The sequence below is a fragment of the Hypomesus nipponensis genome, chromosome 20, assembly GCF_054491055.1.
Source record: "Hypomesus nipponensis isolate SF chromosome 20, ASM5449105v1, whole genome shotgun sequence".
NCBI classification, from domain to species: Eukaryota; Metazoa; Chordata; class Actinopteri; order Osmeriformes; family Osmeridae; genus Hypomesus; species Hypomesus nipponensis.
Genome location: NC_140380.1, coordinates 5,053,133 through 5,076,034, shown reverse-complemented (window position 1 = coordinate 5,076,034; position 22,902 = coordinate 5,053,133). Strand labels below are relative to the sequence as shown.

The following is a 22,902-nucleotide window of genomic DNA, read 5'->3' as shown; positions in this document are numbered from 1 at the left end:
TAGTGTTCAGAAGAAGAAACTACAGGACTTAATGCTCTTCATGACTTGTTCTCCCCCAGAACATTAATCACCTTATTCTCCTCCGAAAAACACTGTTCAACCAAAAGCACCAGACTGATTCTGTGGATCTTTTGTATTATTTAATAGGTTAGTATAACAAAAAGAAATGCTTATTGTTAGTTGATTATTACAGAATTCCCAAATGACCATTTCTTCAGGATCTTAACAAGTTTAACAGCAGACACACAGAATAAAAGGATAGTTACAGACGTCATCATAGTATAAATCAATCTCAGTTCTATCTCTATGTCGGCTGTTCAACCCCCCCTCTATAGAGAGGAGTTGTGTCAGTAGCCTCCTCCTCCTCCTCCTCTTCCTCCTCTGGTCCTAAGTGAGACTTGTTCCATGCACTGACTTCATGGACTTCATCTAAAAACTTAGTACTGAGATCTATTAATTTATACTGGAGTCTAGCCATCTCAATAGCCTTCTCCTTTATCTCTCTATCCTTCTTTTGCATCTGTCTGCTGAACTCTCTCTGCATCTTAGTGTGTGAGATCATGATGCTCCTCTGTAACTCAGGTAGGACCACCTTCATCAGGTTCCTCTCTGCTTCAACTCTGGCCTCTCCTTCATAGTCCTCCCTGAACTCCTCCATCTCCTGCCTGTGTCTCTCCTCCATCTCCCTCCTTTCATTCTCTCTCTTCTCTCTAAATCTCTCCAGCTTTCTCTCCATCTCCTCTCTCCGGTCAGTCTCTCTCTTCAGCTCTCTCTCCAGCTCTCTCTTCTTCTCCTCATCCCTCTCTTCCTTCACCTGTCTCTCCAGTTCAGATGTTCGATGGCTGAGTGTTCTGATGTCTCCCTCGTGCTCCTGGATCACTCCCTCTATCTTCTTCAGAGAGTTCTGCAGCTCTGTCTCAAACTTCTCTTTCCTCTCTGTCTCCTCCCTCTGTATCTTGTCCTCTCTCTGCCTCTGAATCTTTCCCTCCATCTCTCTGACCTGGGCCTCTGCCTCCTGGTAGGTCTGACTGCTGTAGAAGCTCTCTCTGTTTCCTGCCACCATCTCCTCTACCTGGTGCAGCAGCTCTGAGACCTGAGTGCCATGGGCCCTGTCCTTCATGTTGAGGACGTGGTACCTGTTCCCACATTTCTCTACAAGCTGCTGGAGGTCCTGACTTCCTGTTTGGAGAAAATCCTCGATGCTCTGCTCTCTCAGACTGTCATCATGGGTGAACAGAATGACAGTGTGTCCCCAACAACCCTCTCCAAACATGTCCTCCATTCTCTCCATGGCTCCTCTCTCCTCCCCCTCAGAGGGCTCCACTGGTAGGACCAGGAGGAAGGCGTGGGGTCCCGGGGCGGACAGACGGACACACAGCCCCACATCCTGTCTCATCTCCTCCAGAGAGAGTCCAGGGCAGAACCAGTCTGGAGTGTCCACCAGCACCAGCCGTCTCCCACCCACGTCCCCCTCTCTCCTCCTACTCCTCTGGGTGACTGCAGAGGGGCTGTCCTGGGCCCCAAACTCCTCTCTGCCCAGGATGGTGTTTCCTGCTGCCCTCCTCCCAGCCCCAGTCCTCCCCAGCAGCACCAGTCTCAGCTCAGACACACTGGGAGACACCGGAGGGTCTGGACTGCTGCTCTCTGCCCCCACTGCAACACAACACAGGGACATGGTCACACCACTGGTCTAGTTAGAGAGGAAAGTACATCGGCACATCTAGGCTGATATGAACTACTCAGTTAGCTGTGTTTTAAAACTGTAATTGATATCAGACAAATATAGACAACATAGAATAACATGAATTAAACTGTAATTGCTATCTGAAAAATACAGAGTAACATTAATTCAAATGTGTAATAATGAACATCTCTATTAGAAGGAATCATAATAAAAGTTCCTCACTGCAGAGCAGTATACATAGCAGTATCAGGATGTTTAAATGATAAACCTGAACTCTATAATCCCTATGACACACACAGTAGGATAGAAGATGTAAGGACAGTAGAGGATGGGTTAGATGTTCAGGTGTTTGTAGGTGTCTGGGACAGAGATGATGACTCACTCTGTGGAGGCTGTTCCATTCTCCTCCTGACTCCAGGGACCACAGTAGAACCTTCATCCTGTGGTCGTGGAGGGTCTGTATCTGGGGTCTCTCCTCCCACTGCAACACAACACAGGACACAGCTCAAACTACTGACGTGAGGGTCACCCTGGACATTCAGACCAGATGTTCACCTCAACAGAGTCATCTGACTATGATACTGAACCCAGAGTTAGACAGGTTCCTGTAGGTGCATGACCAGTGGATAGAGAATGGACTGGGTCAGATATTCAGCTGTTTTAACCGAGTTGATGACTCACTCTTTGGAGGCAGATCCATGCTGTGCCTCCTCCTGATTGGTAGTTTGGGTTCTGCTTCTGAGATCTCTCCTCTCTCTAACACACAAGATGAAACAACCATTCAGTGGGCATCATATTTAGAGTGAAATATTCAAACTAAAACTTCACATGAAAACACTCACCAACGGTTTTAACCGATAACTCATTTCTCTGTCTCTCTACCTCAGTGTTCAGGTCACATATCTGCTGTGCTGAAATATTTGAGAAAAAAATCCCATAAACATAACCATTTCCAAATACAAAACACTTCAAATGTATCACAGAAATGAAATGAAATACAAGTCACGCCATGAAATCTTACCAAGTTTAATGTTTTCATATTTGACATCTTCCACATGTCTGTCTCTCTCCTTCAGCAGTTCATCTCTCTCTCCTAGTTGTTTGTCCTTCTCTTGCAGTCTCTTCTCTCTCTCTTTACCATCACTCTCTAGTCTCTCCAGTCGTTGGTCTCTCTCTTCTAATTCTCCCTCCTTCTCTCTCAGTCTCTGGTTCCTCTCCTCCAGATCAGAGTCTTTCTCCTGCAGTTGGACTGTGAGCTTCTCTACTTGGTTGTTCTTGTCCTGCAGGTCTTTTCTAAGCTCCTCCTGTTGTCTCTCCTTCTCTCTCACCTGCTGGGTTATGTCATCCAGTTGTGTCTCTTTCTCCTGAAGGTGTTGGTTCTTCTCCTTCAGTTGTGTTGTGGTTTCCTCCAGTCTGCTCTCTGTGTCCTCTAGTTGTTTATTCCTCTCCTCCAGGAGTGAATCCTTCTCTTCTCTCCTCTTTTCACTCTCCCTCAGTGTCTTGTTCACCTCCTCCAGGTGTCGGTCCTTTTCCTCCAGCTTCTGGTTCCTGTCCTCTAGAAGTTCATCTTTCTCTCTTAGCTGTTTGTCCTTCTCTTCCAGACTCTTCTCTCTCTCTTTACCTTCACTCTCTAGTCTCTCCAGTCGTTGGTCTCTCTCTTCTAGTTGTTTGTTTTTCTCTCCCAGTTCCTCCTGCCTCCTCTTTAGTTCATCATCTTTCTCCTTCAGCTGCTTGTCTTTCTCATCACACACTTTATCTCTCTCCTTCAGAAGTTCATCTCTCTCTCCTAGTTGTTTGTCCTTCTCTTCCAAACTCTTTATTAATCTGTGAATGTGCTCTGGACGTTTATAGTCTAGCTGTATTTCTGGAGGGTTATATAAAAATATGAATTAAGATTTGAAATCAATACATTAGAACAGCTGTTGATATGCAGATATTTATTTTGATATCTAATGTTTGTTGTTGCCTTGTCACCAAAACCGGTACCACGGTACCAAATTGTGTACTCAGACAAAAAAACGCTACAATACCAGAATTTCTGACATTCATGCAGAACATCTCAGCCAAGTCAGCTTCCACCCTGTCCTCATACTGCCCCACTGCACAGTGTTAGGACCTGGGCTGCACTGTGTCTAGCTTGGTCAGAGCAGAGCTGCTACCCCATAGAAAATACACCCATAATCTATAACTGCTCTAACCAGAACCACATACATTTATACTCACCAAGGAAACAAGCAGATTCCTCTCTTCTCCTCTTGTCCTCTGGGCTCTCCCTTTGTAAATACTTTTCAGCTGAAACAATGATGGAGAACTGACATGTTAGATATATTACACTGCAGTAATACATTCTCTGTCAAGCTACTTGGAACATATACAGTTTAATTTACAATACCATCAGCACAGCAAATTGTGAATTGAAATACTAATAAATGTAATAAAATATAATTGTATGAATTATGAATGATTTAATGTTACATTTCTAAACCAAATACAGCAAACATTGATTGAATGTATATTCCTGACAGTTTATCCTGTGTTAATGTTTTACAACAAGAATGTTTCTTCTGTTTCACAGGTCAGGCAGTGAAGTGCATTCTTTCAGACATGTAGTTTGAACAACATATTTTTCAGTTTTCAGCAGATTTCTGTTGTAGGTCTACTAGCACCACCTACTGTACTGTGGTCCAGAGACAGACATCTAAATCCTCCCTATTGGTCTGGTTTCTCTTAGAAAAGGACCAGTGAAGATCTCTCTCTGCTTGTACAATCTCACAACATGGCCTCCACCGTCAGTCTTATAATGCCCTGAGCCCTCAGACTCACCTTTAACCTCTCCCTTTCCCTCTGTCCATATCAGGGCCTCAGCCTCTGCCTTACTGATAGACACCATCACCTCACCCCCCCCTCCCTGAGGGCCTGCTTAGCCAGACTGTCTGCACTCTGGAACCCACATTAGTTTGATCCACACCCCCATCCTCCTCACACCATTGTGACCTCGGAGCACCTCATCCAGCAGGTCCTGTCTACTGTGGGATGTGAAGGACTGGACACTCATCAGAACTGCACTAGAGTCTGAGCATATAACCACTCCAACCTCCTCCATACACTGTAAGGCCAGTCACATCACCAACAGCTCCACTGTAAATACAGCCAGGTGATCTTAGAAGCACTTTCAGACCATGACCTCCCTATCAGGTACAACAAACGCTGCCCTGTTCAACCAGACTGTGGATCCTTTGACCCACTTGTGAATATTTATAGCAATCCATTGTCCACAGAAAGCACCCGACTACAGAACATCTCAGCCAAGTCAGCTCCCACCCTGTCCTCATACTGCCCCACTGCACAGTGTTAGGACCTGGGCTTGCACTGAGTCTAGCTTGGTCAGAGCAGAGCTGCTGCACCCATAACATATGCTCTAACCAGAACCACATACGTGTTCACATACACTTCTTGCACTTGGCAAACACTTTTTCAATATGATCAGCCCAGGTCAACCTCTCATCGAAATAGACCCCTGTCAAAGCAAATTCTAGCGGCACTGTGTAGATTTGAACATTTAGTTTGTACAAACTTCCGTTTAACAGAGTACTCTGTGACCCGTCATAACGGAGGACATGTGAGCTGTAAGCTAAAGGTCGTTCATAAGAGAGGTGAAGAACCATCACACATTCACTGCCTTATATAAACTAAGAACAAAGGAACTTCAAGATGTTCAATTAATCAATATAGCGGGTCTCTGTGATTGGCCAGCACTACTCAGTGACAGTTTGACTCCGCACCAAGAGTCCCACAGTTCTTTGATGTCCCAGCTCCCTCTCTAAATGAGGATAGTAACAACACCTTTAACGAAACACAGACAGAACACAGGACACAATCTCCTTGGCCAAAAGGTCAGCTCCCTTTAGGCCACGGGAACTCAAGAATCCCCCACCCTCCGTGCCTCTGGCTTCTTAGTTAGGCATCATAAATACCTGAAGACAATCTGCTAAACCCATCCTACAGAGCAGGCATCCTACATTCACTGTCCATAACAAAGAAACTTATAGATCACTGCTATAAAACACATCCATTGTAACTATATTCCTATAAGCCCTACAATTCTTTAACACCCCAGAACCCTGAGTACCTGCTCCCTCTCCAAATCATCCCCATCCAACATCATGCAGACCTCCTCCACTACCTTCCTCCTGTTGAAGAATACAGTCTTCAACTTCTTAACCCAGAAGTTTGACTAACATCAGACCTGGACCCAGACTCACGTGGATCTCAGGAGCAAATCTTATTATGGGATACATCTGAATGATACTTTGAGTCTATCTCTGCTAACAGGTTTGACCATGAAGGGAGGGTTTTCAGATATTTAAATATTGGCACCATGAAACTTAAAAGAAAATAATAGCAGTGTCATCTTTGAAGTCTGAAATATATTGGTCCCTTCTTAACCCATGATGTTATATGTCATGAAACAGACATTAAATTACTCACCTAGTTCTGAAGTTGTGTAGAAGGATATAAAATAGACAGTTAAAACATCATTAAAACAGAACACATCAATATACTGTGTGAGTTTATCTTAAACATTGAGGATGAATAACATGTTATTGTCATGTGTATGTTTTACCCAGAGTTCAGATTTAGGGGTAGGCCTCAAGGCTCACAACGTTAAACACAGTACCATTTTATACAGAATAAAAGTGTTACATCTTCAGTTTTTCCAACAGCTATGCATGTTGCATGTTTTTTCAACATGTTCTTCACTATGCACCACTGCTAAGTGATGTGAGTCTGTGTCATCAAACACTGTAGATATATATACAAGCTCAGAGTATGGAGTGGTTAGAATGGGCAGCATAACCAGCTAACCACCATTAATGCTCCAACTCCTACTTACATTTGAAAGTATTATTGTATTTGTATATGCAGAGAGGCTGTGTTGTCATAGTTACTGTAGAGATGTTCCTATTTATGTTCTTTACCTTCAGAACAATGGGCCTCACTGGACCATAAACCCACACATAGATGACCTGACAAATGTCCCCTCCTCTATCTGACCTCCTGCAGTCTCTCAGCCTCAGAGACACGTTGCCTCTCTCCAGCTCCTGGGTGACCAGACTCACTCTGCCCTAATAGCCCCTCCCCTCTATGTCTATGAATGTCTGCTCCTTTTCCAAACCATTCCCATACAGCATCATGCAGACCTCCTCCACTACCTTCCTCCTTGTGAAGAACACAGTCTTTACCTTTTCAACTGAGAACTCTCAACCTTGACTAACTAAAACTACGTGTTTGGGGGATATTTAAACAATGGCACCATGAAATATAAAAGAAAACAGTAGCAGTGTCATCTTTGAAGTCTAAAACAAACATGATGTTATATGACATGAAACAAGGAACATTACTCACCTTTCAATCGAGCTGTGTTGAAGGATAGAGAATAAAAAGTTAAAACATCATCACAACAGAACATATCAGTAAAGTATCAGTGTATGATGAAGAATAACATGATTATGTCATGACCAGATCGACAGAGAGTAAGGATATAATGCTGCTCTATGATATGCAGCTGCTCTATGTTAACAGCCATCAGCATCAACATGTATCAGTGTTACGGTCTGCTCTCCCTGTCTGCTGTTTCTGTGTGTTTGTTTCAGTTGCAGGATGGCAGGCAGGGGGAGGAGCCATGATCCCTGATGGGGAACATCTGTGCTGCACCTATATAAGCTGGACCTCTCCAGGAGATCTCTCTCCTTCATCACAACATTGATCATTGTTTGTGGCAACCCTTAATCTTGGTTCACACCTTACACCACCCTACACATGCAAACATTCACAAATCCACTCCGTACAGTACTGATTCCCTTGATTACCACACTAAACATAGGTGTTTAAGTTCCTTTAGTTAAATAAATACTTCTGATGTCCTCATTCCAACAACTTGTCTGGCTCTTTGTCACCTCCCACTAGCATGGTTGTGACATCAGTGTAAGCTATGGAGTGTCATGTTAGTTCAACATATTCTTCACTAACATGTATCACTGCTAAGTGGTGTGAGCCTGTCTGTTCAAACACTGTGGATTTGAACAAGCTGAGGGTATTTTGGTTAGAATAGCTAGCATGACGAGATAAGAGTAAAGAAACATTGAATGCTACAACTCCTACTAAATTTTAAAGTATAATTGTATTTGTACATGCAGAGAGACTGTGTCATCATAGTTACTGTAGATATGTTTATAATCGTGTTCTTTACCTACAGAACAATGACCCTCCCTGGATCATAAACCCACAGGTAGATGACCTGACAAATGTCCCCTCCTCTATCTGACCTCCTGTAGTCTCTCAGCCTCAGAGACACGTTGCCTCTCTCCAGCTCCTGGGTGACCAGACTCACTCTGCCCTCATAGCCCCTCCCCTCTATCACCTGGCCATTCTTATACAGGTTAATACACTCTGTCCATCAAACTAGATCAAAGTTCCCTCTAAACTGATCAGAACATGATAGTATGTTTTAATACATGTTAGAGGACAGCCTAGATGCATTCTTTCTTTGCCAAAATATCTTAAATGGGAGAGTTTATAAGACATTGTATTCATCCTCTCCTTATTAGGGTCCTTCTCTATGTGGTGTTGTACCAAAGAGCAGGTTCAAGTGCAGCTTAGGAGCAAAGATTATTATGGGATACATCAGAATAATACTGTGAGTTTATCTCTGCTCACTGGTTTGACCATGAAGGGAGAGTTTTCAGATATTGAAATAATGGCACCATGAAACTTGAAAGAAAACAATAGCAGTGTCATCTTTGAAGTCTGAAATATATTGGTACATTCTTAACCCATGATGTTGTATGTCATGAAACAGATATATAAAAATACTCACGTGCTTTTGAAGTTGTGTAGAAGGATATGAAATAGAAAGAACATCATTAAAACAGAACATATCGGTATACTGTGTGAGTTCATCTTAAACATTGATGATGAATAACATGGTAGTGTCAGTAACCAGATTTTTTTGAAGCAAGTAAACTCTATGAGATGCAGCTGCTGTATGTTAATTGTCCTACATCAACATACATCCGTGTAATCTATGGCACTATGCATGTTGCATGTTTTTTCAACATGTTCTTCACTATGCACCTCTGCTAAGTGAGCCTGTCTTATCAAACACTGTAGATATATATACAAGCTCAGAGTATGGAGTGGTTAGAATGGGCAGCATAACCAGCTAACCACCACTAATGCTCCAACTCCTACTTACATGTGAAAGTATAATTCTATCTGTTGCAGACAGCGACACTGTTGTCATAGTTCATGTAGAGATGTTCATAATTATGTTTTTACCTACAGAACAATGACCCTCCCTGGATCATAAACCCACAGGTAGATGACCTGACAAATGTCCCCTCCTCTATCTGACCTCCTGTAGTCTCTCAGCCTCAGAGACAAGTTGCCTCTCTCCAGCTCCTGGGTGACCAGACTCACTCTGCCCTCATAGCCCCTCCCCTCTATCACCTGGCCATTCTTATACAGGTTAATAGACTCTGTCCATCAATCTAGATCAAAGTTCCTTCTAAACTGATCAGAACATGATAGTATGTTTTAATGGAGTTAGATTAACTGAAGTTCGGGAGGAAGATAGCGCACCAAGACTCCTCCTTCACTCCAATCAACTGATCCACATCAGCCCAGTTAAAGCACGGAAAAATGTGACCAAACCCAACTCCCCGTTTTCAATTACGAGTTCTGCATGAAGTCTCTTCCGTTCCTCTGGTCCTTGTGCTAGCATGTTACTGTTTGGCGTGCGTACATCTCGTTGCCTCTCTGTATTCTCTGCTGTGTGTTTGTGTGTCTGCTGCTCCCGTTGCTGTTTCAACTCGTCGACTCTTCTCCTCGTCTCCTGGCTCCCGCAGATCGCATCCCGGCCCTGACGTCTACGGAGGAATGGACGTTCTGGACCTGTTCCCATCGGACGACGAGTTCCCCTCCCGGCTGGAAAGGCGGTCCCGTCCCCGGCGTTCTGACTGCGTCCCCGAGACCCCCAGTCGCTCCCTGTGTGGTGCTGCTCCGGGCTCCTCCTCCTCCCTGGGTCCCACGGCTCCACTTCCTGTTCCCGGGCGTCTGTTCTGCCGTCCTCCAAGGTCTCTGCCTCCGGGGCCTTGTGCTCGGGATTGCTCACAGGCTCGGCTTCTCCTACTCCCCCTCTCCTCACCCTCTCCCCGGCCTCGGCTCCTGCGGTCGCAGGCGGCCCCGCTTCCCTTCCTCCTCCGGCTCTTGGCGCTGCTCTCCATCTCCTGGCCCCACCCGTTCTGCGGTCCCACACCTCGGACCTACCAGCGTAGCCGTCCGACTAGACCGTGGCCGGCCTGCAGTGCCTCCTCCGAGTTTGGGGGATCCGGTTTTCCTGATCGGATCCGAAGGCTGGGCTCTTCCACCTCTGCTTCGGGGACTCTGGGGGCCGGCACGCCTCCCCACTCCCACTACCGCCCCGCCTCTCCCACTGCTGGGCGCTGGGCAGTATCTGGCCGGTTCCTGCCTCTTGAGCCCCCCGCCCCCTCCCCCTCTGTTCCCCCCTCCTCCCTCCCTGCTCTTGATTCTAGTAACTACTCCTTCTTCCTGAAAGATAACCATGGCATTCTTGGTATCTACACGAAGCTCTTATAATAAAACAATTATTCAACTATATTTTGAAGTCCAACTATATTTTGTAGCCCCTCCCCCTCTGTTCCCCCTCCTCCCTCCCTGCTCCTCCTGCCCTGGCTTCGGCTCCTGCCCTCCCCGACCTTCCTGCCCTGTCCGCGGTGTTCATCACCTCCATAGGCTCTCCAATGGCGCTCTGCCCTGACCCTGCTTGCTCTGGTCTGGCCCTGCCTCCTCCGGGCGGCGTCCCTCTAACCTTGCCCTGTGCCTTCCCTCCTGCAGGTGTCTCCACTCTGGACATAATGCCCGCCCCGGCTGCTGCCCTTCCCGTCAGGACCCTGCCCGCCCCTGCCTCCACCTTCACACTGGCCACGGCGCCTCTCCCTGCCCGCCCTGTGGCCCCCTCTGCCTCCAGACCTTCCCCCGTGTCTCCCTCCCTCCCTCCAGCCATCCTCCAGGGTGATTACGTGGACCTGGCCGACCTTCTCCTCCCGTCCCAGGTCTCTGCCCCCCACACCATCGTCGGGTCCTGTGGCCCCGTCCTGCTCCTCCACCCTGAACCAGCCCGGTGACGGGAGCTCACGGCAGCAGAGTTCTCTTCCACGTTCTCCCTGTTCCAGGACGTCGTCTGTTCCTCCTTTCCTGGGCGCCGGGCGGAGCTAGACGACTATCTCTCCCTCATCCTGCAGCTCCCCTATGGTTCGGGGCTCCAGGTTTTACACGTATCACGTCCGGTTCTCCTCCGAGGCCGCGGAGCGGCTCCAGCAATTCAATGAGGTCACCTACTGGGGCTCGCTGGACAATTGAATCTATTGTGGTGTTTTGGCTGCCTGGTCCGACCTGCCCTGCTCCCTGTATGGCGCTCCTTTCCACCCGTCCCTGAAGTGCACGGTTGCGGCCCGCCCGGCCCCTGAGCCTGGCCCCCCGCCGACAGCTTTCACCTCCTCCCGCCCCCCTACCCCTCCCCACCCCATCACCCCACAGCCCCTCCTGTCCGGCCCTGCGGCCACCGACCACCGGGGCCGTCCCATCCTGCTGCAGAAGGGGAGGGTGATTCCCCCTCCTCTGGTTTCGGCTGCTACTACAACAGCTGCTGACTCTCTTCCCCATGGCCTTCCAAGTTCCCTTCCTGCCCTCCTCCCTAACTGACCCCCTCATCTTCACCAGGTCTAACCCTTCATCATCGCCGCTCCCTCTGGGGCCATGAATGGTCAAGCCAATCCATCCTCATCCACTCTGATAACACTGCCGTCGTCTCCTGGATCAATAAAGGCCGATCAGACTCCATCACCACCATGCCCTTCATCCTCCGCCTCACTTGGCTTTCAGTCACACATCAGTTCATCATCAGAGCCGCTCACATCCCCGGTCACCACAACACCATTGCTGACTCCCTCTCCCGTCTCTCCCTCCACACATTCAGACTCTTGGCCCCAGAGGTGGACCCCCTTCCCACTCCGGTCCCTCCGTTTTCCTGTACAACCTTCCCATGACGGCACCCCTCCACGACCTTTACCTCCACACCCAAGATGCCATCCTCCAAGGTCTGTCCCCCCGTACACTCTCCACCTACTGGACAGCCTGGAAGTGCTTCAAGTCCTTCCACACTGCTCACCACCTTCCCCTCATTCCACCTCCATTCCATCAGCAGCTTCATCTCCTACGCTCACACGCACCTCTCCATCCACACTTCCACCATCCACGTGGACCTCAGTGGCATCAACTTCTTTTGCAAGTTGCTCTCCGGTTCCCCCTGCACAGCCATCTCCCACAGTCAGACCTCCCTCCTTATGAAAGGCCTTAAGCGCCTAGATCCCCGCTCTCCTTCCGCACGGCTCCCCCTCACTGCCGACCTGCTAGCCGCCTGCATACACACACTGCGCACTGGCTACTCTTCCACTTCCACCGATTCCACCCTAGAGTCCAGGTTCCTCCTGGCCTTCAGTCGTGACCAGTGGCGGTCCTAACACATTTGGCGCCCCAGGCAAGTTTTTTCCTTACACCCCCCCCCCCGGGACGACGTTTACCACTGCCGCCCCCCTCCCCCGCCGGCCGCCCCTACCAAGTACACAGAACGAATGGCAAAAACACAATTACAACACCTTTTTTATGCCAACAGAAGGCGCCAAACACAAATTGCGGAAAATGCCGCTCGTCTCTTCATGGTGCCCCAGGTGGCTGCCTGGTCTGCCCGTGCCTAAAACTGCCCCTGGCCGTGACCCACTAGGACTCTCTGCCACACCCAGAGTTCAATGCCTGGTAACTATGCATGCACCCTTCACATCATCATCATCATCATTCATTCTGCACATCCCAGCACACACTCTCGTCCTCTTAAGGCCCCAGGCTCGGCTCTGCTACCAGCCTTGATGAAGAAAGTGTTTTGTCCGTCTCTTCATAAACGGAGTGACTATGTTCAGTTGAGTTCTGGATTTTAATAAGTATTTATCAATCTGCAGATTGGGAGAGAAAACCAGACCTCTGACAATAAATGACAACACCAGAATTAGGTCTCAATCATGTCTCTCTCTGATCTGAAGGCCAGAGGACCATCTTTTATAGGGCACAAGAAAGTAAACATAGATTGTGACAGTCAGGCAGTAATGACGTTACAACAGTCTCAGAGAAAGAGATTCACTGCTCCCAACACATGACAACTCTCAGACTAGAGAGTTCATAGTTACAGCTCTCCTTGTAATCATGACAAGGAATGTTAACCCAGTACTTTCTCCTGACCCAGAACATCTATTTACCCTGACACATAGACACAATCTACTCTTATTAACAGCAAGCTGACATGAGAACATACTTACTAGTATCCAATGAATAGTTCTATTGATAAGTGAATAATGTAAGCACACAGGGAATCCCAATTTCTTCGACAGCCTCGACCAACCTGCATCAGGCTTGGCTCTGCTACCAGCCTCCTCCACTATTCAGGCTTGGCTCTGCTACCAGCCTCCTCCACTATTCAGGCTTGGCTCTGCTACCAGCCTCCTCCACTATTCAGGCTTGGCTCTGCTACCAGCCTCCTCCACTAATCAGGCTTGGCTCTGCTACCAGCCTTACTTCAATAAAGCAGACCAGTATTCAATCACTGGTGTGTTACTAAACTCTTAAAAAGAAAATTAACCCAACAGATCACAGATCAAAATACGGTAGCAACACTTCAATGGTTCAACTTCGAACACGACAAATCCAAAAGTCTGCTCACAGTTATATTCCTTCGGCACCACAACGCACAACGTCGCCTACCGCGCCACATTCAGGGACTCGCCGATCTAACTTTCTGCTCAGAATTTACGTCACTGCATCTGACTGATTTAAAAGAGACAACAGCATTAACCGCTTTCCCTAACTACCTCCTCAGATCCACCTGGTAACACTCTCCCCTCATTAAGTTACTGTCCTCAGTGACTGAAAGAGAGTTCTTCATCTCTTTCAAAACCTCTCAAAAGAAAACTGTCCCTAAACTGGCTAGTATTTGACAAACTGCCACTGCACTAATTGACACAGCATCCAAAGCAGACCCAGGCTCATGATAAGGATGTGAATGTTGCCCTGCATGTCGCCTGGTTCTCCTGTAGGGAGCAGGGACAGGCCTTGGACTCGGTTCATCCACTGGTTTAGGCTCAAGATCGTCAGGATCATATTCAGTTACAATAGACACTGGAACCTCACCAACAAGAACTGCTACTGTTTCACTGTCTGAGGTTTGACTGGGCCTAGGAGTAATCTCCTCCAACAACACTTCATCTTCTGAATCCTCAACATCTGACTCTGAATCCTGTGATGTCACTGACACTGAAACAGAGCCTTTGCTTCTCCTCCATGGAGTATGGACAGGGAGACTCCCACAAGGTCTAATATCCACTCTGTTTACGTTCAGGACAGGTCCTCCATCTACAGGTTCCACTGTATATGTTGGACCCTGTATCTCAATCACTCGCTCAGGAGTTGACACCCAAGCATCTTGGATCTTATTTCTTCCCATTGGTCTGTTTCTGAGATACGAGATACACGTTCTGGGCTTTCTCAATGGGTTAGATGCTCCAACAGAGCATCCAAGGGGAGATACGGCTCAACAACAGAAAAAGTGGAGTATATCCAGCTTTTTTGCGTGTGGTGTCATATTGTACGCATGTACCAACTCAGGCAAATGTTCTGGCCATCTGTGTTTCTTGTCTGGAGGGAGGGTGCATAGCAGGTCATGTAGGGTTCTGTTGAACCTTTCACACTGGGCATTTCCAGTTGGGTGTTAGGATGTAGTGCAGCTTTTCTTGACCCCATACAGTTTGCATAGAGAGCTCCGCCCTCCGGTCCCGTGCATCAGCCTTGCCGTCCCCCACAGTCTCCGCCCTCCGGGCCTTCTACCTGGGATCACTCTGGGCATCACTCCCGGGCTTGGCGACCGTTGTGCTGGCCCCGGATTCTGCTCCTCGTCCCTGGCGGCCGTGGCCTCCATGGGCTCTCTGCTGCCTCCCTGCCCCGCACCTGCCATAACCTTGTCCTGTGCTTTTTCCCCTGAAGGTGGCTCCACTCCGGACGTTCCCCCGTCAGGCCCTGCCCGCCCCTGCCTTCACGCTGGCCCCGGCCCCTCCCCCTGTCCGCCCCGTGGCCCCCTCTGCTTCCAGGCCTTCCCCCGTGTCTCCCTCCCTCTGGGCCGCTTCCTGCTGGCAGCCCCCTCCTGTGTCAGCCTTCATGCTGGCTGCGGTGCCTCCCCCTAACCGCTCCTGCCCTGCCTCTCCCCCTGCCGGGCACTGGGCCGTGCTTGGAGGGTTCCTGCCTCTTGCTTTGACCACGCCCCCCGTTCTCCTGCCCCGGCTGCTGCCTTCTCCGACCTTCCTGCCGTTGCGGCGTTCGTCACCTCCAGCCCCGGCCCTGTTCCTGCCCCTGCTCTCTCCTGTCTGCGCCCCTCTGACCTTGCCCTGTGCCTTCCCTCCTGCAGGTGGCCCCCTCTGGCCATCCCGCCCGGCCCTGGCTGTTGCCTTTCCTGTTGGGGCCCTGTCGCCCCTGCTTTTGCTCTGCCCATGGCACCTCCCGTTTCCCCCTCTGTTGCCCCCTCTGTCTCCAGGCCTCCTCCCTGTGTCTGCCTCCCTCCGGGCGGCCGTCCCCCGGGTGATTACGTGGACCTGGCCGTCCTTCTCCTCCCGCCCCGGGTTGCTGCCCCCTGCACCGTTGTCGTGGCCCTGTCCTCCTCTGTTGTCGTGGCCCTGTCCTCCTCTGTTGTCGTGGCCCTGTCCTCCTCTGTTGTCGTGGCCCTGTCCTCCTCTGTTGTCGTGGCCCTGTCCTCCTCTGTTGTCGTGGCCCTGTCCTCCTCTGTGTCCTCCTGTTGTCAGGTTTCGCTGTCCGCCCTGGCCCCACTCTCCTTCCCGTCCGGTCCTGACTCCCGCCTGGCCCCCTTTCACCTCCTCCGGCCCTCCTTTCCCTGCCCCTCCCTGCAGCCCCTCCCGTCCGGCCCCGCGGGCCCCGACCCAGGTGGTCCGTCACGATTTCGATGGCTGCTCCTTGTCTGCCTGCCGGAGCCTCCCTGCTCCTTCTGCGGCAGGACTCGCTCTCACTCCCTCCACCCGGCCGGCCTGCAGGCCTTGGGACCGCATTCGAGGTCCACCCGCCATGCTGGGTTTCCTTGGGGTTTACTGGCAGGACTCAAACTGCTTGCAGTCCGCCTGGCATTGGATGCAAAGGCAGGCTGTGCATCTTTGACTGTTTCTTGGAGCACTTGGCTGGATCCTCCTCAACCAGTCCAGAAGTCCTCTCATCCTTCATCTCCTGGACGACTTCCTCACTCTCGGCACCCTTTCATCTCCACTGGCGCCAGGCCCCCACACCGCATCAGGCTTGGCTCCGCTACCAGCCCTGCTTCAATCAAAGCTATCTATTCAATCGATGGTTTGATTACTGAACTTGTGAACCCTGTAAAGATGTCTGCCTGTCCTCCCTCCATCACATTCTCTCTGTGTTAGGATAATTTCTCAAGTAATGCACAGAGTCGTCGGATTCAAAGAAAGTACAATAGTTTAATGCTTGCCAGCAAGGAGACAAAGTCTGATCGCAATACAAAGTTTGTCCGCTAGCATGTTGTGCTAGCTAGCTATTTAAGCAGAACCGCTCTTTACAGTCATTGGTTAAGACAAAGGCATGCAAATGTTCCATTGCTCTTCTTCATTGGCTCCTTGCATAGACCTGGCGCAGGAGTGTGTGCGTGCGTGTTTGAGTGTGTGTGCCTTTTGACCCCTGTAAGCTTGACCACATGATTCACCCAACACAGATAAGGCCAGACATCTTTTATGGCCTCTCTAGTAAGAGAGAGTGGTCAGCCCAGGTCACCTTGTTTACATATGCCTCGTGTTCCCCAAAGTTCAGATTTGGGGGTAGGCCTCTCTCTACACACAAAGGAATGCTGAACACAGAATCATTCTTATACAGGATAAATGTGCTACATCTTCAATTTTCCCAACATATCCCTCCTGTTTATCCTGAATAAAATGTCTTATTCCAAAACCACGCCTACACACAGTCAATAAAATAAAAATACATAAAATAAAATAATCCATAAAAATCAAAAATGTGTAAAATTCAATAAGACTACACAGCATTATAGTCTAGTAGTGTGAATGCTTGGACATGAGGGAAGCCCATGGTATTGGGTAAAACCCGTCATCACGCAGCAGAATGGTAATTTGACGTCTGATGAGTTGGACCTCATCTCAGATCTCCTTAACCACACAAAATCAAATTGAAACAAAGATTGCAACAAAGAAATCAATACAGAAATTTTCAGGATATAAGAGCATGCCTACTTGTTGTCAATATGGTCATCTCTAAAACCATCAAACATTCAGTACACTGTCAGTCAGGTTTTTCTAAGACAGGCCCTGATTGTGCTCTTCCTCTCCAGGTTAGGTGATAAGCATTTCTCTCCAGGTCAGGGAGTCATAAACCTCTCTCTACACACAAAGGAATGCTGAACACAGAATCATTCTTATACAGGATAAATGTGCTACATCTTCAATTTTCCCAACACTCTGTCATCTCCAGACCAGACTACCTCTGTCCATATCAGGGCCTCAGCCTCTGCCTTACTGATAGACACCATCACCTCACCCCCTCCTCCCTGAGGGCCTGCTTAGCCAGACTGTCTGTGTCAAGTGTACTTTGTAATGATTGATCGTAAATGCCAAGTGTATTATGAACTGGACTGCTTGTTTGAGACCTTGGGGAATGGGGTTCATAGTACTATGCCATGGACTGACAGTTGGGGACCTTTATGTAAGGTGTACGTCTGTTAGGGTTGCATTGTTATGACATGGACATTGGGCTGCAAACGCTTGCTGCTAATCTAGCTTGATAGGACTGGAGTGGTGTAGTTCATGGGGAACGGTCCCTTCCCTGTATAAAGAGGGTAGTCCCAGTGATGAGCAGGAGAGAACGGACGCTGGATAAGACACGGGAGACCAATGAGAGGCTGAGATCCACACGACTGACACGGGAAATCGCAGCTCAACCGATGTAACACAACGAACGCAGTACGAAGTATTCCTGAAAGGGACTCGTTTGTTTCTACCTTTGTGTGTGGGAACCTGGGGATATGCAGCTTCACCTACTGGCATATTGTGTACAGCTCCCTTGTGGTTACAGCTGGCGAAGACGGATCGAGCAAGGACCCTGGTTACTACTCTGGACGCGGTGTATGGTCTGGTTCCGAGGCTGACTGTTTAACGCTCTACGATTGCCTTGAAAAGGGAAGTTCGTTATTCCACTCCACTTTGCTTATGTGCCACTAGATCAGCCTGCTTAATGGCGTGTGAGTTTGCCTAAGCCTTCGTGTCCTGCATTGTGTTTCCTACAGTTTGGAAAGTCCTCGAGGTGGGCAGAGCCGTGCTATTGAGGGAGTGTTCACAAGGGACAGACGTGCGCTGATCAGTTTCCGTGCTTGAACGGGAGAAGGCGACTGTCTGCCATACTGGACACTAGTGACTGCACGCCTGGCCTACGCCATTCAGAGCGGGGCTGACTGTATAGACGGCCTTGTTCATGGATTTTAATACTGGTCGGTGGGGACAGACCGACCAGTAGCAACTTGTATTTGCTAGTACTTCAGGCTGTTGGGGGAGTGCTCAGGACTGTGTCAGGGACTGCTAGGTGTGTGTGCAGAGATCACCATGGTTGGTTATTGCCCGGCTTAAGACAACTTTCTTCTTTGCTGTGGGGTGCTGTGTTGCTGTGACATTGCTGTGGGTCTTTGCTTTAATACTGTGTATTGGTAACACCTTTAGCAGGTACCTTGCAGTGGGGTAATATTGTTGTGGAGGGGGCTCTCCGGTTAAGGCATAGCAGGCCAATGGGGGGGGTTTATGCCTAGCACCTAGTGGGGTCCCAAATACAGCTGCTCTGTGCCACAGTCCTGCCTTTGGTTAAATCAACCTTTTAGAAGTCTACTCCTGTTTCTGGGTGTTGTCTGTGACCTGGGAGGATCAGTGACCTGAGCGTGGTTGCTAGGCACGACATCTGCACTCTGGAACCCACATCAGTTTGACCCACCCCCATCCTCCTCACACCATTGTGACCTCGGAGTACCTCATACAGCAGGTCCTGTCTACTGCGGGATGTGAAGGACTGTACACTCATCAGAACTGCACTAGAGTCTGAGCATATAACCACTCCAACCTCCTCCATCCACTGTAAGGCCAGTCACATCACCAACAGCTCCACTGTAAATACAGCCAGGTGATCTTAGAAGCACTTTCAGACCATGACCTCTCTATCAGGTACAGCAAACTCTACTCTGTTCAACCAGACTGTGGATCCTTTGACCCACCTGTGAATATTTGTAGTCATCCATTAAACACAGAAAGCACCCGACTACATACTGCCCCACTGCACAGTGTTAGGACCTGGGCTTGCACTGTGTCTAGCTTGGTCAGAGCAGAGTTGCTGCAACATAGCTGCTGCACCCATAATCTATTACTGCTCTAACCAGAACCACATACATCTTCATGGAGGCCCTGGTGACAACCTGCACGTGACAACCACTTAGACTCCAGAAACCTGAATGTCTGCTCCTTTTCCAAACCATTCCCATACAACATCATGCAGACCTCCTCCCCTACCTTCCTCCTTGTGAAGAACACAGTCTTTACCTTTTCAACTGAGAACTCTGAACCTTGACTAACTAAAACTACATGTTTGGGTGATATTTAAACAATGGCACCATGAAATATGAAAGAAAACAGTAGCAGTGTCATCTTTGAAGTGTAAAACAAACATGATGTTATATGACATGAAACAAGGAAATGTACTCCCCTATAGAAGGATCTGTGATGAAGAATAGAGAAATAAAAAGTTAAAACATCATCACAACAGAACATATCAGTAAAGTATCAGTGTGTGTTGTTGTTGTTCATCAATGATGATGAATAACATGATGATGTCAGTAACCAGATGGACAGAGAGTAAGGATATAATGCTGCTCTATGATATGCAGCTGCTCTATGTTAACAGTCATCAGCATCAACATGTATCAGTGTTACGGTCTCCTCTCCCTGTCTGCTGTTTCTGTGTGTTTGTTTCAGTTGCAGGATGGCAGGCAGGGGGAGGAGCCATGATCCCTGATGGGGAACATCTGTGCTGCACCTATATAAGCTGGACCTCTCCAGGAGATCTCTCTCCTTGATCACAACATTGATCATTGTTTGTGGCAACCCTTAATCTTGGTTCACACCTTACACCACCCTACACATGCAAACATTCACAAATCCACTCCGTACAGTACTGATTCCCTTGATTACCACACTAAACATAGGTGTTTAAGATACTCCCCCCTAGCCTCCCACTAGCATGGTTGTGACATCAGTGTAAGCTATGGAGTGTCATGTTAGTTCAACATATTCTTCACTAATATGTATAACTGCTAAGTGGTGTGAGCCTGTCTGTTCAAACACTGTGGATTTAAACAAGCTGAGAGTACAGACTGGTTAGAGTAGGCAGCATAACGAGATGTGTCAAAAAACATTGAATACTCTTTGACGCCTAATAAATGTTAAGGTATTATTGTATTTGTACATGCATAGAGACTGTGTCATCATAGTTAACGTAGAGATGTTCATAATTATGTTCTTTACTTTCAGAAAAAAGACCCTCCCTGGACCAAACTTACATGTAGATGACCTGACAAATGTCCCCTCCTCTATCTGACCTCCTGTAGTCTCTCAGCCTCAGAGACACGTTGCCTCTCTCCAGCTCCTGGGTGACCAGACTCACTCTGCCCTCATAGCCCCTCCCCTCTATCACCTGGCCATTCTTATACAGGTTAATACACTCTGTTCATCAAACTAGATCAAAGTTCCCTCTAAACTGATCCAAACATGATAGTATGTTTTAATACATGTTAGAGGACAGCCTAGATTCATTCTTTCTTTGCCAAAATATCTTAAATGGGAGAGTTTATAACACATTGTATTCATCCTCTCCTTATTAGGGTCCTTCTCTATGTGGTGTTGTACCAGGGAGCAGGTTCAAGTGCAGCTTAGGAGCAAAGCTTATTATGGGATACATCAGAATAATACTGTGAGTTTATCTCTGCTCACTGGTTTGACCATGAAGGGAGAGTTTTCAGATATTGAAATAATGGCACCATGAAACTTGAAAGAAAACAATAGCAGTGTCATCTTTGAAGTCTGAAATATATTGGTACATTCTTAACCCATGATGTTGTATGTCATGAAACAGATATATAAAAATACTCACGTGCTTTTGAAGTTGTGTAGAAGGATATGAAATAGAAAGAACATCATTAAAACAGAACATATCAGTATACTGTGTGAGTTCATCTTAACATTGATGATGAATAACATGGTAGTGTCAGTAACCAGATTTATTTTAAGCAAGTAAACTCTATGAGATGCAGCTGCTGTATGTTAATTGTCCTACATCAACATACATCCGTGTAATCTATGGCACTATGCATGTTGCATGTTTTTTCAACATGTTCTTCACTATGCACCTCTGCTAAGTGAGCCTGTCTTATCAAACACTGTAGATATATATACAAGCTCAGAGTATGGAGTGGTTAGAATGGGCAACATAACCAGCTAACCACCACTAATGCTCCAACTCCTACTTACATGTGAAAGTATAATTCTATCTGTGCAGACAGCGACACTGTTGTCATAGTTAATGTAGAGATGTTCATAATTATGTTTTTACCTACAGAACAATGACCCTCCCTGGATCATAAACCCACAGGTAGATGACCTGACAAATGTCCCCTCCTCTATCTGACCTCCTGTAGTCTCTCAGCCTCAGAGACAAGTTGCCTCTCTCCAGCTCCTGGGTGACCAGACTCACTCTGCCCTCATAGCCCCTCCCCTCTATCACCTGGCCATTCTTATACAGGTTAATACACTCAAACTACAGCTAAATCAAAGTTCCCTCTAAATTGATCAGAAGATTATAGTATGTTTTAATACATGTTGGAGGTCAACCTAAATGCATACTTTTTTTGCCAAATAGATTAAATTCGAGAGTTTATAACACCTTGTATTCATCCTCTCCTTATTAGGGTCCTTCTCTATGTGGTGTTGTACCAGGGAGCAGGTTCAAGTGCAGCTTAAGAGCAAAGCTTATTATGGGATACCTCTGAATAATACTGTGAGTGTATCTCTGCTCACAGGTTTGATCATGAAGGGAGGGTTTTCAGATATTTAAATAATGGCACCATGAAACTTGAAAGAAAACAATAGCAGTGTCATCTTTGAAGTCTGAAATATATTGGTACATTCTTAACCCATGATGTTGTATGTCATGAAACAGATATATAAAAATACTCACGTGCTTTTGAAGTTGTGTAGAAGGATATGAAATAGAAAGAACATCATTAAAACAGAACATATCAGTATACTGTGTGAGTTCATCTTAACATTGATGATGAATAACATGGTAGTGTCAGTAACCAGATTTATTTTAAGCAAGTAAACTCTATGAGATGCAGCTGCTGTATGTTAATTGTCCTACATCAACATACATCCGTGTAATCTATGGCACTATGCATGTTGCATGTTTTTTCAACATGTTCTTCACTATGCACCTCTGCTAAGTGAGCCTGTCTTATCAAACACTGTAGATATATATACAAGCTCAGAGTATGGAGTGGTTAGAATGGGCAACATAACCAGCTAACCACCACTAATGCTCCAACTCCTACTTACATGTGAAAGTATAATTCTATCTGTGCAGACAGCGACACTGTTGTCATAGTTAATGTAGAGATGTTCATAATTATGTTTTTACCTACAGAACAATGACCCTCCCTGGATCATAAACCCACAGGTAGATGACCTGACAAATGTCCCCTCCTCTATCTGACCTCCTGTAGTCTCTCAGCCTCAGAGACACGTTGCGTCTCTCCAGCTCCTGGGTGACCAGACTCACTCTGCCCTCATAGCCCCTCCCCTCTATCACCTGGACATTCTTATACAGGTTAATACACTCTGTTCTCAAACTACAGCTAGATCAAAGTTCCCTCTAAACTGATCAGAACATGATAGTATGTTTTAATACATGTTAGAGGACAGCCTAGATTC

The 22,902-nt window shown here is 47.5% G+C and overlaps 1 protein-coding gene across 1 annotated transcript; it reads right to left on the bottom strand.

Moving 5' to 3' along the window:
* Positions 1-129: 129 nt before the first annotated feature.
* LOC146245996 (uncharacterized) lies at positions 130-4,574 on the bottom strand. Its single transcript, XM_084683440.1, has 6 exons — positions 4,508-4,574; positions 2,706-3,548; positions 2,527-2,595; positions 2,366-2,440; positions 2,067-2,165; positions 130-1,653 (listed from the first exon to the last, which is right to left on the bottom strand). Exons 1-6 carry the CDS (start codon positions 4,572-4,574, stop codon positions 305-307), a joined length of 2,502 nt encoding a protein of 833 aa, XP_084539566.1. The 3' UTR covers positions 130-304.
* Between the last annotated feature and the right edge of the window lie 18,328 nt (positions 4,575-22,902).